This window comes from Oncorhynchus kisutch, unplaced genomic scaffold (genome assembly GCF_002021735.2).
Source record: "Oncorhynchus kisutch isolate 150728-3 unplaced genomic scaffold, Okis_V2 Okis02a-Okis13b_hom, whole genome shotgun sequence".
In the NCBI taxonomy this organism is placed as follows: domain Eukaryota; kingdom Metazoa; phylum Chordata; class Actinopteri; order Salmoniformes; family Salmonidae; genus Oncorhynchus; species Oncorhynchus kisutch.
In genome coordinates this window covers 8027318-8044281 of record NW_022261979.1, presented here as the reverse complement: position 1 = coordinate 8044281, position 16964 = coordinate 8027318, and the positions used below count along the sequence as shown (strand labels likewise).

Genomic DNA, 16964 nt, shown 5'->3' with positions numbered 1-16964 from the left:
TAAACAATTCTGATTGAAAAGCAGTGAAGAGAAATGGAAATGGTAATTCAGTGGTATTTCAGTTCAAATGGTAATTCAGTGGTATTTCAGTTCAAATGGTATTTCAGTGGTATTTCAGTTCAAATGGTATTTCAGTTTACTTCCTGAATTGCTGGACAGGTTTGAAAACGTCCGTCTGTCCACACGAAGCAGTCAGGTCCTGAATTAGGAGCCAATTGATACTGCCTGCAGAAAAGCCCCGAGCTGGAGTCCCATCCATGTCCGGATTTCACTTAGCATGGATACCAATCTGAATAGTGAAACAGATATTCAGTGTGGATTCCAGGCTAGCTTTAACTGCCATGGATACCAATCTGAATAGTGAAACAGATATTCAGTGTGGATTCCAGGCTAGTTTTTACTGGCATGGATACCAATCTGAATAGTGAAACAGATATTCAGTGTGGATTCCAGGCGAGCTTTTTCTGGCATGGATACCAATCTGAATAGTGAAACAGATATTCAGTGTGGATTCCAGGCTAGCTTTTACTGGCATGGATACCAATCTGAATAGTGAAACAGATATTCAGTGTGGATTCCAGGCTAGCTTTTACTGGCATGACAGTACACCACTTCACTTCCCAATACAAGCACAGGGGATGACCGGCACACAAAGCTATGATGACAGAGTACACACATGGCCAAACCATGATGACATAGTACACACATGGCCAAACCATGATGACATAGTACACACATGGCCAAACCATGATGACATAGTACACACATGGCCAAACCATGATGACAGAGTACACACATGGCCAAACCATGATGACAGAGTACACACATGGCAAAACCATGATGACATAGTACACACATGTCCAAACCATGATGACATAGTACACACATGGCCAAACCATGATGACATAGTACACACATGGCCAAACCATGATGACAGAGTACACACATGGCCAAACCATGATGACAGAGTACACACATGGCCAAACCATGATGACATAGTACACACATGGCCAAACCATGATGACATAGTACACACATGGCCAAACCATGATGACATAGTACACACATGGCCAAACCATGAGATATCTGAGTCATGTAAAGGGATGTCCCTCTCCTTCCCCCTTCAGAAAATGTGTTGTTTATGATCCACAGTGACTTAACACACAACAGTGCATCATCATAACAGTGCTTTAGCCGTATTTATCTTGGTATGACTGAGATTTAGTGAAAGTGTCCAACAGTCCTATCACAGTGAAACACTTCACGTGGGTTACTCTGCCCGTCTTTAGAGATACGGTCGTCGCTGTCTGATTCCTGACATCAGATATACTGAGATGACAGGCAGGTACAATGCACCTGTCATTCATTGAGAGTTTAGTTTCTCATAGAAAAATAAAGTCTTTGTCGGCCTCTTCTCCAGATCGGGGAGACTTTCTCCCCGGTCCCTTGTCTCTGTCAGGGTTGGGGGATTGGTCCTTGGGTTTGGAGCCGTTGTCCTCAGAGTTGTGGCGGTGGGGGCTCTGGCGATTGGCAGGGTCCGACACTGAGCCTGGTTTCACTGCTGAGGAGAAGAGGACACGAGCTGGTTATGAGAATGAACAGCAGAGGGCGCCAAAAACAACCTTATCTGAAAACAAACTGTTTGATTCCTGTTTTAATCTCCTTTTCTACCTCATCAGTGCTAAAAAATTTGTCAAAATAACACTTCTAGACAGTAACTCGGGAAAGACGAATCAATCCAACACATTTTCTAAAGAAAAGCAAGCACATTTTCCAACTGGCACCAACTGGCACCAACTGGCACCAACTGGCATCAAGACATATTCAAAAAATATGAACGTATCCCATGTGAAGCCTAGAGAAGCCCGGATAACTTTCTGCCTCAGGTGCCAGTTGGAGAAAGATCAGTAGGCAGTATTTTAGATTCATTTTGGTAAAAGCTACCTTCAATTATAAGCCATCACTATCAATCAAATCACGTCCAGAAGCTCCAATAGTGAATCTCACTACAGTCTGACCTGAACTACGGGACAAGATGAGAGATTATAAAAGATACAAGTGAGAGCCGGAGGAGGGAAAGGGAGAACTTCTTCTAACCAGTACAGGGGAGGGACTTCCTGCTCTTGTGCTCGCCCACTTCCTGTTCGGTGCTGGTAGGTGATTGGCAGGCGTGTCGGGCTCTGAGATTGGCTTGTCAGCTTCCTGATCAGAATCAAACACGCTACCGTCTTCAGTTGGAACATTCACTAGGGAGAGGGTGGAGGGAGGGAGGGAGGCTGGACTTTAGTGCTCGTTGATCAATCAGCCATTCAATTAGCCACAGGGCCAAGCCGATTGGGGCATAGTCATTCATTCTAATTTGTCTTTCAGCACATCTGGGCTGCTAAAAATAGAATACAAGTAGGCAATGTGTGGTTCTTTATTGATGGAGTTTGTAAAGAATGAGTAGCCTATCAATAACAGATCAATAACAGATCAATAACAGATCAATAACAGATCAATAACAGATCAATAACAGATCAATAACAGATCGATAGATTCAATCTTGATCCATAGAACATGATTTAAATCTCCTCACTAGCACTGGGGGTGAAGACTGGTCTCTGGTGCCCTCAGTGACTGTTCATATGAGTAATGTTGCTGTGCAACAGAGTGTGTAGCAGGGTGTGTTGTAGAGTGTGTACTAGACTGTGTAGTAGTGTAGTAGAGTGTGTAGTAGTGTGTGTAGTAGAGTGTATAGTAGACTGTGCAGTAGAGTGTAGTAGAGTATGTAGTAGAGTGCGTAGTAGAGTGTGTAGTAGAGTGTGTTATAGAGTGTGTAGTAGAGTGCGTAGTAGAGTGCGTAGTAGAGTGTGTAGTAGAGTGTGTAGCAGAGTGTGTTGTAGAGTGCTTTGTAGTGTGTAGTAGAGTGTGTTATAGTGTGTAGCAGAGTGTGTTATAGAGTGTGTAGTAGACTGTGTAGTAGAGTGTGTAGTAGAGTGCGTAGTAGAGTGTGTTATAGAGTGTGTAGTAGGGTGTGTAGTAGAGTGCGTAGTAGAGTGTGTTGTAGAGTGTTATAGAGTATGTTATAGAGTGCATATCGCTCTATGAGGAAAACCACAGAGATAAATCCTGGGCTATCTCTCTATGAGGAAAACCACAGAGATAAATCCTGGCCTATCTCTCTATGAGGAAAACAACAGAGATAAATCCTGGCCTATCTCTCTATGAGGAAAACCACATAAATAAATCTTAGCCTATCTCTCTATGAGGAAAACCACAGAGATAAATCCTGGCCTATCTATCGATGAGGAAAACCACAGAGATAAACTCTAGCCTATCTCTCTATGAGGAAAACCACAGAGATAAATCCTGGCCTATCTCTCTATGAGGAAAACCACAGAGATAAATCTTAGCCTATCTCTCTATGAGGAAAACCACAGAGATAAATCCTGGCCTATCTCTCTATGAGGAAAACCACAGAGATAAATCCTGGCCTATCTCTCTATGAGGAAAACCACAGAGATAAACTCTAGCCTATCTCTCTATGAGGAAAACCACAGAGATAAATCCTGGCCTATCTCTCTATGAGGAAAACCACAGAGATAAATCCTGGCCTATCTCTCTATGAGGAAAACAGTAATCTATGAAGGATTAATGATATCTATCTACAAGACAAAGGCTAGGTTCAAAACGACAGTTTATGAGACGATTCACTTGGAATAAGATGGAATGGTAATCTGAACAAAAATGGAGTTAGGATTTAGTTGTAACTGTGATTGTGCATTTGTTCTATGCAGTAAGGATAATATATTCTGGTGTCCGACACATCTCTCTAACGAGAACAGATACAGTTTGAGGGAAACAGAGGCCTGCGCTTTAGGGCTAAAAAGCCTCTCCTTCCAGGCTTCCTCAAACGCAAAGTGATGAACGACACCTGGAAGTATGATAGTGTGTGACTCGGTCTGTTCCTACCTGGATGGGTAAAGGTAACCTACCTGCCTGAGCAGAGGGTTTTTTATTACTCCCCGTGCCCCCCAGTAGAGGACTGCCCTGCCCCTCCTTGTCCTTGTCCAAGGGGACCCTCTTCAGGCTGTAAGGCAGCATTGCCCCCTTGGGAGACACATTCCCTCCAGGAGAGTCACAGACCTCATCTGGCAGACAGAAAGAGAACCAGTATCAGAACTACACCAAGGTTTCTATTGTCCCAAAACTTGGACAGGTGTGTGTCAAATTTCCAGGTTAAGATATATCATTTGTTGTTGTTTACGTAGTTGATGACTGCGACAGGAAGCCAGATTAGTTGGCATCCTAGGGGAAGATCTGTGGTCTATTGAAAGGCAGAAGGTGTCCAGCCTCAGACCCCAGAATATTACTATTACACTATCACTAGATCTTTAACAGATGTAACATCCAGGGGCTAGATAGTTCTAGATCTTTAATATCCAGGGGCTAGATAGTTCTAGATCTTTAACATCCAGGGGCTAGATAGTTCTAGATCTTTAACATCCAGGGGCTAGATAGTTCTAGATATTTAACATCCAGGGGCTAGATGGTTCTAGATCTTTAATATCCAGGGGCTAGATGGTTCTAGATCTTTAACATCCAGGGGCTAGATAGTTCTAGATCTTTAACATCCAGGGGCTAGATAGTTCTAGATCTTTAATATCCAGGGGCTAGATGGTTCTAGATCTTTAACATCCAGGGGCTAGATAGTTCTAGATCTTTAACAGCTTTAACATCCAGGAGCTAGATAGTTCTAGATCTTTAATATTCAGGGGGCTCAATAGTTCTAGATCTTTAACATCCAGGGGGCTCGATAGTTCTAGATCTTTAATATCCAGGGGCTAGATAGTTCTAGATCTTTAACAGATTTAACATCCAGGGTCCTCCATACCACAGGAATAAAACTAAAATACAGTATCAATCTGTGTTATGTAAATGCTCCATACTCTACCAACAGGGCCTAAAGTGAACACACACCACCTGCCAGATGTCTCTCACCAGCCACTGTGGCGGGAGGTTGGCTCCACAGTGCATTTGGGAATAAAAATAATCAAGTATGATCACATTTATAGTTAAATAAATGCTGCAGTAGCTGTTTTCAAAGTCTTTTGGGGCCATTTTGTTTCATAGCTGGTAAATTAATTGCACAAAGTCAAAGAACTACAAATCCTATATAGTCTATTCTACCTCGCGCTGCAACACTGCCTGGCTGGGGGTGAAGAGCGGAGGGAAATATTTATCTTTAGAAGCGCTGCGGACAAGGCCTAAAAGTTGGTCTAATTTACTTGAAACTAAAGTCTACTGAAGAGAGACTTTATCCTTGTGTTTCTTGACTATTTACGTTGTTTTGTTTCACAAACCATGTTTGTTTTTCTATGTTTGAGTTTCAACAGCTAGAGAAGAGAAGACAACGCCTCTACTAGTCAGACTCAATCTCACAGGCACTAACATGACTGACATCACGCTACCACGGTAACCTCCCGCCCTTAAAGGGAGTAAAAAAATCTTTATTCAATAAACCACATTAGTTACTTCTTACTAGTAATATATATATGTGCTGTTTAAGAAGCATTACAAAGAAGGCTCGTCTGTTTTGTTAGTGTAATTTTAAATTAAATAACAACATTTTGTCTGGTAGATTTTTTTAATCTACCTGCCCCAGTGGCTGGTGGACCAAATGTTATACCCTGTCTACCAATTCTCCTGGCTGTTATCCATACTAATGGAAGGATATAAGAATATCTAGTATATCTGTACATCTCAATGCTCCATATTACAGGCCTACCTATGCTCCTGCTACTGCTGGTGCGCGGCTTCTGAAGGATGGAGGGTCGGGCAGCGAGGGCTGGCTTGGGGCCCTGAAGAGGAGGCTTAGGACTGGAACTTAGGACTGAGGTAATGCGGTTCCTAGGGGCCGTCTCTGGTTTGGCCTCCCCACCACGAGGGCTCTTCTCTGGGGAGCCGGCCACCACCACCCCCTCTGCCTTGGAGCCACCTGGAGACCTGCTCTCTGTTGGGATAGGCTGGCCCTTCACTGCTCACACACATAATCAAATCAAAATGTTAATTTGTCACATGCGCCGAATACAACAGGTGTAGTAGACCTTACAGTGAAATGCTGAATACAACAGGTGTAGTAGACCTTACAGTGAAATGCTGAATACAACAGGTGTAGTAGACCTTACAGTGTAATGCTGAATACAACAGGTGTAGGTAGACCTTACAGTGAAATGCTGAATACAACAGGTGTAGTAGACCTTACAGTGTAATGCTGAATACAACAGGTGTAGGTAGACCTTACAGTGTAATGCTGAATACAACAGGTGTAGTAGACCTTACAGTGTAATGCTGAATACAACAGGTGTAGGTAGACCTTACAGTGAAATGCTGAATACAACAGGTGTAGTAGACCTTACAGTGTAATGCTGAATACAACAGGTGTAGGTAGACCTTACAGTGAAATGCTGAATACAACAGGTGTAGGTAGACCTTACAGTGAAATGCTGAATACAACAGGTGTAGGTAGACCTTACAGTGAAATGCTGAATACAACAGGTGTAGTAGACCTTACAGTGAAATGCTGAATACAACAGGTGTAGTAGACCTTACAGGGAAATGCTGAATACAACAGGTGTAGTAGACCTTACAGTGAAATGCTGAATACAACAGGTGTAGTAGACCTTACAGTGAAATGCTGAATACAACAGGTGTAGGTAGACCTTACAGTGTAATGCCGAATACAACAGGTGTAGTAGACCTTACAGTGAAATGCTGAATACAACAGGTATAGTAGACCTTACAGTGAAATGCTGAATACAACAGGTGTAGTAGACCTTACAGTGAAATGCTGAATACAACAGGTGTAGGTAGACCTTACAGTGTAATGCTGAATACAACAGGTGTAGGTAGACCTTACAGTGTAATGCTGAATACAACAGGTGTAGGTAGACCTTACAGTGTAATGCCGAATACAACAGGTGTAGGTAGACCTTACAGTGTAATGCTGAATACAACAGGTGTAGTAGACCTTACAGTGAAATGCTGAATACAACAGGTGTAGTAGACCTTACAGTGAAATGCTGAATACAACAGGTGTAGTAGACCTTACAGTGAAATGCTGAATAAAACAGGTGTAGGTAGACCTTACAGTGTAATGCTGAATACAACAGGTGTAGTAGACCTTACAGGGAAATGCTGAATACAACAGGTGTAGTAGACCTTACAGGGAAATGCTGAATACAACAGGTGTAGTAGACCTTACAGTGAAATGCTGAATACAACAGGTATAGGTAGACCTTACAGTGAAATGCTGAATACAACAGGTGTAGTAGACCTTACAGTGAAATGCTGAATACAACAGGTGTAGGTAGACCTTACAGTGAAATGCTGAATACAACAGGTATAGGTAGACCTTACAGTGAAATGCTGAATACAATAGGTGTAGTAGACCTTACAGTGAAATGCTGAATACAACAGGTGTAGTAGACCTTACAGTGAAATGCTGAATACAACAGGTGTAGTAGACCTTACAGGGAAATGCTGAATACAACAGGTGTAGTAGACCTTACAGGGAAATGCTGAATACAACAGGTGTAGTAGACCTTACAGTGAAATGCTGAATACAACAGGTGTAGTAGACCTTACAGTGAAATGCTGAATACAACAGGTGTAGTAGACCTTACAGTGACATGCTGAATACAACAGGTGTAGTAGACCTTACAGTGAAATGCTGAATACAACAGGTGTAGTAGACCTTACAGTGTAATGCTGAATACAACAGGTGTAGTAGACCTTACAGTGAAATGCTGAATACAACAGGTGTAGGTAGACCTTACAGTGTAATGCTGAATACAACAGGTGTAGTAGACCTTACAGTGAAATGCTGAATACAACAGGTGTAGGTAGACCTTACAGTGTAATGCTGAATACAACAGGTGTAGTAGACCTTACAGGGAAATGCTGAATACAACAGATGTAGGTAGACCTTACAGTGAAATGCTGAATACAACAGGTGTAGTAGACCTTACAGGGAAATGCTGAATACAACAGGTGTAGGTAGACCTTACAGTGAAATGCTGAATACAACAGGTGTAGTAGACCTTACAGTGAAATGCTTACTTACAAGCCCTTAACCAACAATGCAGTTTTAAGAAAAATAAGTGTTAAGAAAGAATTGACTGAAATAAACTGAAGTAAAAAATAAATAAAAAGATAAATAACAAATAATTAAGGAGCAACAATAAAATAACAATAGTGAGGCTATATAGTCGGACACACATGGCCATTCACGGGACACACAGAAGGCAACAAGTCACACAAATGATTCACAAACGATTCACAAATGATTCACAAAACAAGTCTTCTGGTTCAGTCACTAACTGTGCTAATAACTTCATTACTTTCAGTCACGGTCACATGCAAACACATGCATGAGGTCATGTCCAAGATTAGCTTAAATTTGACCGTCTAAATCAAGGCAGTCAGGGTGAATCGATACACATCTGTGGTTCAGGAAGTATGGTCTCCCACGTCATGTGATTCCCACTCTGTAAACATAAACACGCCAGTAGAGATGCACTCACCACTGCCACTGCTGTCTGGACTGGACGACTGGTCATACTGGTCCTGGAGGAGACAGACAGACAACCCTGGGGGTTCAGTCACAGCATCTACTATAGATCGACCTACTACTAGTGTGGACGTTACTGTCTCCTATCGACTTAGCGTCCCAGCTTGCTCTTAGAAAACAATAAGTGTTGTGCTGTATTTATCTCCAGCAGCAGGTGGCGCTGTAGTGTAACAGAGTGACTGGGCTGAGGTCCAGCCATACAGCTCAGCACCATGACCCCGCCAACAGATGGCACATGACAGGCCGCTTGGAGTTTGCCAAAAGGCTCCTAAAGGATTCTCAGACCATGAGAAACAAGATTCTCTGGTCTGATGAAACCAAGATTGAACTCTTTGGCCTGAATGCCAAGTGTCACGTCTGGAGGAAACCTGGCACCATCCCTATGGTGAAGCATGTTGGTGTCAGCATCATGCTGTGGGGATGTTTTTCAGCGGCAGGGAGTGAGAGACTAGTCAGAATCGAGGGAAAGATGAACAGAGCAAAGTACAGAGAGATCCTTGAAGAAAACCTGCTGAAAATAGCTGTTCAGCGACGCTCCCCATCCAACCTGACAGAGCTTGAGAGGATCTGCAGAGAAAAATGGGAGAAACTCCCCAAATGCAGGTGTGCCAAGCTTGTAGTGTCATACCCAAGAAGACTCGAGGCTGTACTCGTTGCCAAATTTGCTTCAACAGATTAGGGCCTAACTAATTTAATTCAATGGAATGATTTCCTGATTTGAATTGTAACTCAGTAAAATAGTTTAAACTATGCTTATATTTTTGTTCAGTATATAAACCAGTATAGACAGTTACAGTAATATATTACTTTTGGTTCTCCAGTACTGACTGATGTAGTTACAGTAATATATTACTTTTGGTTCTCCAGTACTGACCTTATGTGATCCGAAGGTCCGTCTCTCCTGCTTGGCCTTCATCTCCGCCAGGAGTCCAGTCCCCATCACCTGCACCCCGTAGCGCCTCCCCCCCTGGGGACTACCCTTACTGTCCCCCTCTGACACCTCATCCATAGAGTCTGGGGTCCGTAGCTCCTCAGACCGGTCTGAGCTGCTGCTGCACTCCAGGGGTTGGGTGAGCTGGCTGGGATGAGTGGGCTGGGTCTTGGCCTCCTTGATCTTGGTTGGTGGTTCTGGAGCTTGGCTCTTCAGGGAGGCCTTAGGGGAGGAAGGCCCCTCGGAGACAGTGGTTACTGGAGCTGAGGTTAGGGCTGGAGCTGGGGTTAGGGCTGGAGCTGGGGTAGACTGGTTCTTCTCTGACTTGTCTTTGTCTGAAGACTTGTCTTTGTCTGAAGACTTGGAGGTGCGAGACTTGATGAGGTTGAGGAAACCTCCTTTACTCCTCTTCTTCTCCCCGTCCTGGGAGTCTGAACTCTTTAGGGAACGTCTGAGAGGGGGAAGGAGAGAGGGGGGAGTGAGAGAGAGAGGGAGAGAGAGAGAGAAAGTTAACCTTTTCAATATAAACATGGCTGAAAGAGCAAGAGGACAGGTAATAGTTCATAGTGATGAGTCGTAACGCTAACTTCGAGTCCATCTTGGTGACTTTCTTGGAGAAGAACTCGTCCACCCCCTCATCAACCCTTCCATGCAGGCCGTTCTGCTCTCCGTCCTGAGACGTGGTGCTGCTGATTTGCTGTGAAGTAAAAATACAGGGTTGGTATAACACTATACCACTACAGGGTTGTTACAACACCATACCACTACAGGGATGTTATAACACAATACAGGGTTGTTATAACACCATGACAATACAGGGTTGTTATAACACCATACCACTACAGGGTTGTTATAACACCATACCACTACAGGGTTGTTACAACACCATACCACTACAGGGATGTTATAACACAATACAGGGTTGTTATAACACCATGACAATACAGGGTTGTTATAACACCATGACAATACAGGGTTGTTATAACTCAATACAGGGTTGTAATAACACCATACCACTACAGGGTTGTTATAACACCATACCACTACAGGGTTGTTATAACACCATACCACTACAGGGTTGTTATAACACCATACCACTACAGGGTTGTTATAACACCATACCACTACAGGGTTGTTATAACACCATACCACTACAGGGATGTTATAACACAATACAGGGTTGTTATAACACCATGACAATACAGGGTTGTTATAACACCATGACAATACAGGGTTGTTATAACTCAATACAGGGTTGTAATAACACCATACCACTACAGGGTTGTTATAACACCATAACACTACAGGGTTGTTATAACACCATACCACTACTGGGTTGTTATAACACCATACCACTACAGGGTTGTTATAACACCATACCACTACTGGGTTGTTATAACACCATACCACTACAGGGTTGTTATAACACCATACCACTACAGGGTTGTTATAACACCATACCACTACAGGGTTGCTATAACACACACAATACAGGCTTGTCATAACACCATACCACTACAGGGTTGTTATAACACCATACTCACTCCAAAGGTTCTTACTCTGGGGTTGTTGTTAGAACTAAATAACTGACATCTCCCTTACAGACCGTTGCTGTCCTGCTCATTTCCCCCAGCTGTAACTCACAGCGGCGATACTCACCGGTATCTTACTGGACTGCATCTTCTTGTTCCTGCGAGGCCGTAGTTTGGTGAAGTGCTGCAGCTTCTTGGCCTCGTCTGAGGGCAGTTCTCCCATGGTCCCTGACGGTCTCTTCTCTAACCTCGAGAGGGTAGGAGCAGGGGAAGGTGCAGGAGGGTCCTCTGTGTGGATAGGAACATCTTCCAGGGCCTTGTCAAGGTCAAACTCCATCTCTACAAGGTCAGAGGTCACAGGTTATAGACAGGTCAGAGGATGGTGAGAACATTATGAATAAGTAAGCACTTTGCAGTTCATATGTATCATATTTAGTTCATTCATACGTTTATTATCTTACTAGTAACACTATGTAATGAAACACATTTCACAAAACACATTTCTGCATTTATAAATGAACCTAAAACTAGAGGTATGTTATCTAAACCAGCTCTCTGTCAGAACCTAAAACTAGAGGTATGTTATCTAAACCAGCTCTCTGTCAGAACCTAAAACTAGAGGTATGTTACCTAAATCAACTCTCTGTCAGAACCTAAAACTAGAGGTATGTTATCTAAACCAGCTCTCTGTCAGAACCTAAAACTAGAGGTATGTTATCTAAACCAGCTCTCTGTCAGAACCTAAAACTAGAGGTATGTTACCTAAATCAACTCTCTGTCAGAACCTAAAACTAGAGGTATGTTATCTAAACCAGCTCTCTGTCAGAACCTAAAACTAGAGGTATGTTATCTTAACCAGCTCTCTGTCAGAACCTAAAACTAGAGGTATGTTATCTTAACCAGCTCTCTGTCAGAACCTAAAACTAGAGGTATGTTATCTAAACCAGCTCTCTGTCAGAACCTAAAACTAGAGGTATGTTATCTAAACCAGCTCTCTGTCAGAACCTAAAACTAGAGGTATGTTATCTAAACCAGCTCTCTGTCAGAACCTAAAACTAGAGGTATGTTATCTAAACCAGCTCTCTGTCAGAACCTAAAACTAGAGGTATGTTATCTAAACCAGCTGTCTGTCAGAACCTAAAACTAGAGGTATGTTATCTAAACCAGCTGTCTGTCAGAACCTAAAACTAGAGGTATGTTATCTAAACCAACTCTCTGTCAGAACCTAAATCTAGAGGTATGTTATCTAGTTCATTATTTATCAGCTTCTCGTACAGGTAGGAACACAACAACAATCTGTCATGGTCCACACGTCACAACGTTGATCTGATACTAGCGCTCTGCTTGATTCGAGGAGACTCACCGAAGGCACGAGAAACTGGACGGAGCATTCTACTGTGGATGCTTTTCCTCTTGGACTTGGGAGTCATCTGGAAAGAACACAGATATTTACGCATAAGAGACGCCATAACCGCTATCATCAAAACCTTCTGATACTCAGCCAGCCCTCTTACAGTAGACTGGGATGTCACTTTCAATCCACACACACAAAACACACTTCACTGAGTGTAATGTGTCAATGCTGCACTTGAATTCAGGACATCATTTCAATACTAGTTTGCGTAAAAGATGAAGTGATCTTTATCTTGTTAGTTTTTTTCCCCTCTCGCTTTTTCGGTTACCAAAACAAAACCAAAAAATGAGGACAGAAAACTAACTGTGTCCTGCTGCATCAATATTAACAGGACAGAACACTAACTAACAGGAGATGTGTCCTGCTACATCAATATTAACAGGACACAACACTAACTAACAGGAGATGTGTCCTGCTACATCAATATTAACAGGACACAACACTAACTAACAGGAGATGTGTCCTGCTACATCAATATTAACAGGACAGAACACTAACTAACAGGAGATGTGTCCTGCTACATCAATATTAACAGGACACAACACTAACTAACAGGAGATGTGTCCTGCTACATCAATATTAACAGGACAGAACACTAACTAACAGGAGATGTGTCCTGCTACATCAATATTAACAGGACACAACACTAACTAACAGGAGATGTGTCCTGCTGCATCAATATTAACAGGACAGAACACTAACTAACAGGAGATGTGTCCTGCTACATCAATATTAACATATTAACAGGACAGAACACTAACTAACAGGAGATGTGTCCTGCTACATCAATATTAACAGGACACAACACTAACTAACAGGAGATGTGTCCTGCTGCATCAATATTAACAGGACAGAACACTAACTAACAGGAGATGTGTCCTGCATCATCAATATTAACAGGACACAACACTAACTAACAGGAGATGTGTCCTGCTACATCAATATTAACAGGACAGAACACTAACTAACAGGAGATGTGTCCTGCTGCATCAATATTAACAGGACATAACACTAACTAACAGGAGATGTGTCCTGCTACATCAATATTAACAGGACAGAACACTAACTAACAGGAGATGTGTCCTGCTACATCAATATTAACAGGACACAACACTAACTAACAGGAGATGTGTCCTGCTACATCAATATTAACAGGACAGAACACTAACTAACAGGAGATGTGTCCTACTACATCAATATTAACAGGACACAACACTAACTAACAGGAGATGTGTCCTGCTACATCAATATTAACAGGACAAAACACTAACTAACGGGAGATGTGTCCTGCTACATCAATATTAACAGGACAGAACACTAACTAACAGGAGATGTGTCCTGCTGCATCAATATTAACAGGACAGAACACTAACTAACAGGAGATGTGTCCTGCTACATCAATATTAACAGGACAGAACACTAACTAACAGGAGATGTGTTCTGCTACATCAATATTAACAGGACAGAACACTAACTAACAGGAGATGTGTCCTGCTGCATCAATATTAACAGAACAGAACACTAACTAACAGGAGATGTGTCCTGCTGTATCAATATTAACAGGACAGAAAACTAACTAACAGGAGATGTGTCCTGCTGCATCAATATTAACAGGACAGAACACTAACTAACAGGAGATGTGTCCTGCTGCATCAATATTAACAGGACAGAACACTAACTAACAGGAGATGTGTCCTGCTACATCAATATTAACAGGACACAACACTAACTAACAGGAGATGTGTCCTGCTACATCAATATTAACAGGACACAACACTAACTAACAGGAGATGTGTCCTGCTGCATCAATATTAACAGGACAGAACACTAACTAACAGGAGATGTGTCCTGCTGCATCAATATTAACAGGACAAAACACTAACTAACAGGAGATGTGTCCTGCTGCATCAATATTAACAGGACAGAACACTAACTAACAGGAGATGTGTCCTGCTACATCAATATTAACAGGACAGAACACTAACTAACAGGAGATGTGTCCTGCTACATCAATATTAACAGGACAGAACACTAACTAACAGGAGATGTGTCCTGCTACATCAATATTAACAGGACAGAACACTAACTAACAGGAGATGTGTCCTGCTACGTCAATATTAACAGGACAGAACACTAACTAACAGGAGATGTGTCCTGCTACATCAATATTAACAGGACAGAACACTAACTAACAGGAGATGTGTCCTGCTACATCAATATTAACAGGACACAACACTAACTAACAGGAGATGTGTCCTGCTACATCAATATTAACAGGACACAACACTAACTAACAGGAGATGTGTCCTGCTGCATCAATATTAACAGGACAGAACACTAACTAACAGGAGATGTGTCCTGCTGCATCAATATTAACAGGACAAAACACTAACTAACAGGAGATGTGTCCTGCTACATCAATATTAACAGGACAGAACACTAACTAACAGGAGATGTGTTCTGCTGCATCAATATTAACAGGACAGAACACTAACTAACAGGAGATGTGTCCTGCTACATCAATATTAACAGGACAGAACACTAACTAACAGGAGATGTGTCCTGCTGCATCAATATTAACAGGACAGAACACTAACTAACAGGAGATGTGTCCTGCTACATCAATATTAACAGGACAGAACACTAACTAACAGGAGATGTGTCCTGCTGCATCAATATTAACAGGACAGAACACTAACTAACAGGAGATGTGTCCTGCTACATCAATATTAACAGGACAGAACACTAACTAACAGGAGATGTGTCCTGCTACATCAATATTAACAGGACAGAACACTAACTAACAGGAGATGTGTCCTGCTGCATCAATATTAACAGGACAGAACACTAACTAACAGGAGATGTGTCCTGCTACATCAATATTAACAGGACAGAACACCAACTAACAGGAGATGTGTCCTGTTACATCAATATTAACAGGACAGAACACCAACTAACAGGAGATGTGTCCTGCTAACATCAATATTAACAGGACAGAACACTAACTAACAGGAGATGTGTCCTGCTGCATCAATATTAACAGGACAGAACACTACTAACAGGAGATGTGTCCTGCTACATCAATATTAACAGGACAGAACACTAACTAACAGGAGATGTTCCTGCTACATCAATATTAACAGACAGGAACACTACTAACAGGAGATGTGTCCTGCTGCATCAATATTAACAGGACAGAACACTAACTAACAGGAGATGTGTCCTGCTACATCAATATTAACAGGACAGAACACTAACTAACAGGAGGATGTGTCCTGCTGCATCAATATTAACAGGACAGAACACTAACTAACAGGAGATGTGTCCTGCTACATCAATATTAACAGGACAGAACACTAACTAACAGGAGATGTGTCCTGCCTGCATCAATATTAACAGGGACAGAACACTAACTAACAGGAGATTGTGTCCTGCATCATCAATAGTAACAGACAGAACACTAACTAACAGGAGATGGGTCCTGCTACACACATCAATATTAACAGGACAGAACACTAACTACAGGAGATTGTCCTGCTACCTCAATATTAACAGGACACAACACTAACGTAACAGGAGATGTGTCCTGTTGCATCAAACCTCCAATATTGACAGGACAGAACACTAACTCTAACTCTAAACGGCAACCATTAAAAGTCCTGACCATTACCCTAAATTACATTTCACATCACACTCTTCTCCACACTGAAAGAGATTTTTAAAATCATAAGAGACAAGGGTGAAACAATAATAACCTTTGTGCTATGGATGTGATACACTTGACCAGCTCTTTTTAACTGGAGAGAGAGAGAGAGGAGAAAGAGAGAAAGAGAGAGACAGCTAGAGAGAGAGAGAGAGAGAGAAAGAGAGAGAGAGAAAGAGAGAAGAACGAGAGAGAGAGAGAAGAGAAAGAGAGAAAGAAAGAGAGAGAGCCAGAGAGAGAGAGAGAGACAGAGCAAGAGAGAGAGAGAGAGCCAGAGAGAGAGAGAGAGAGCCAGAGCGAGAGAGAGCCAGAGAGAGAGAGAGAGAGCCAGAGCGAGAGAGAGCCAGAGAGAGAGAGAGCCAGAGCGAGAGAGAGCCAGAGAGAGAGAGAGAGCCAGAGCGAGAGAGAGCCAGAGAGAGAGAGAGCCAGAGAGAGAGCCAGAGAGAGAGAGAGAGAGAGAGAGAGAGAGAGAGAGAGAGAGAGAGAGCCAGAGAGAGAGAGAGAGCCAGAGAGAGAGAGAGCCAGAGCGAGAGAGAGCCAGAGAGAGAGAGAGAGAGAGAGAGAGCCAGAGAGAGAGAGAGAGAGAGCCAGAGAGAGAGAGAGAGCCAGAGAGAGAGAGAGCCAGAGAGAGAGAGAGAGAGACAATTAGACCCAACCAAATCATGAGAAAACAAAAAGATAACTACTTAACACATTGGAAAGAATAACAAAAAACAGAGCAAACTAGAATGCTATTTGCCCTACACAGAGAGTACACAGCGGCAGAATAC

The 16964-nt window shown here is 42.4% G+C and overlaps 1 protein-coding gene across 1 annotated transcript; it reads right to left on the bottom strand.

Annotated features, from left to right (window-relative positions):
* Window positions 1–275: 275 nt before the first annotated feature.
* On the bottom strand, window positions 276–12599 carry LOC109886291 (F-actin-uncapping protein LRRC16A). The gene is made up of 9 exons (XM_031812203.1): window positions 12441–12599; window positions 11205–11416; window positions 10133–10242; window positions 9489–9996; window positions 8568–8610; window positions 5771–6019; window positions 3978–4133; window positions 2098–2246; window positions 276–1561 (listed from the first exon to the last, which is right to left on the bottom strand). The coding sequence occupies exons 1-9, from the start codon at window positions 12556–12558 to the stop codon at window positions 1556–1558; spliced, it is 1551 nt and encodes a 516-aa protein (XP_031668063.1). The 5' UTR covers window positions 12559–12599; the 3' UTR covers window positions 276–1555.
* Between the last annotated feature and the right edge of the window lie 4365 nt (window positions 12600–16964).

What these genes read in the sequence shown, in the direction of transcription:
- LOC109886291 (XM_031812203.1), bottom strand. Translation starts at nt 12,558, where the DNA reads ATGATAGCGGTTATGGCGTCTCTTATGCGTAAATATCTGTGTTCTTTC. An exon ending in TCCAGACAGCAGTGGCAGTG is followed by an intron (nt 6,020 to 8,567) that starts GTGAGTGCATCT and finishes GTGTGTGAGCAG; the next exon opens with TGAAGGGCCAGCCTATCCCA. An exon ending in AAAACCCTCTGCTCAGGCAG is followed by an intron (nt 2,247 to 3,977) that starts GTAGGTTACCTT and finishes CCCTCTCCCTAG; the next exon opens with TGAATGTTCCAACTGAAGAC.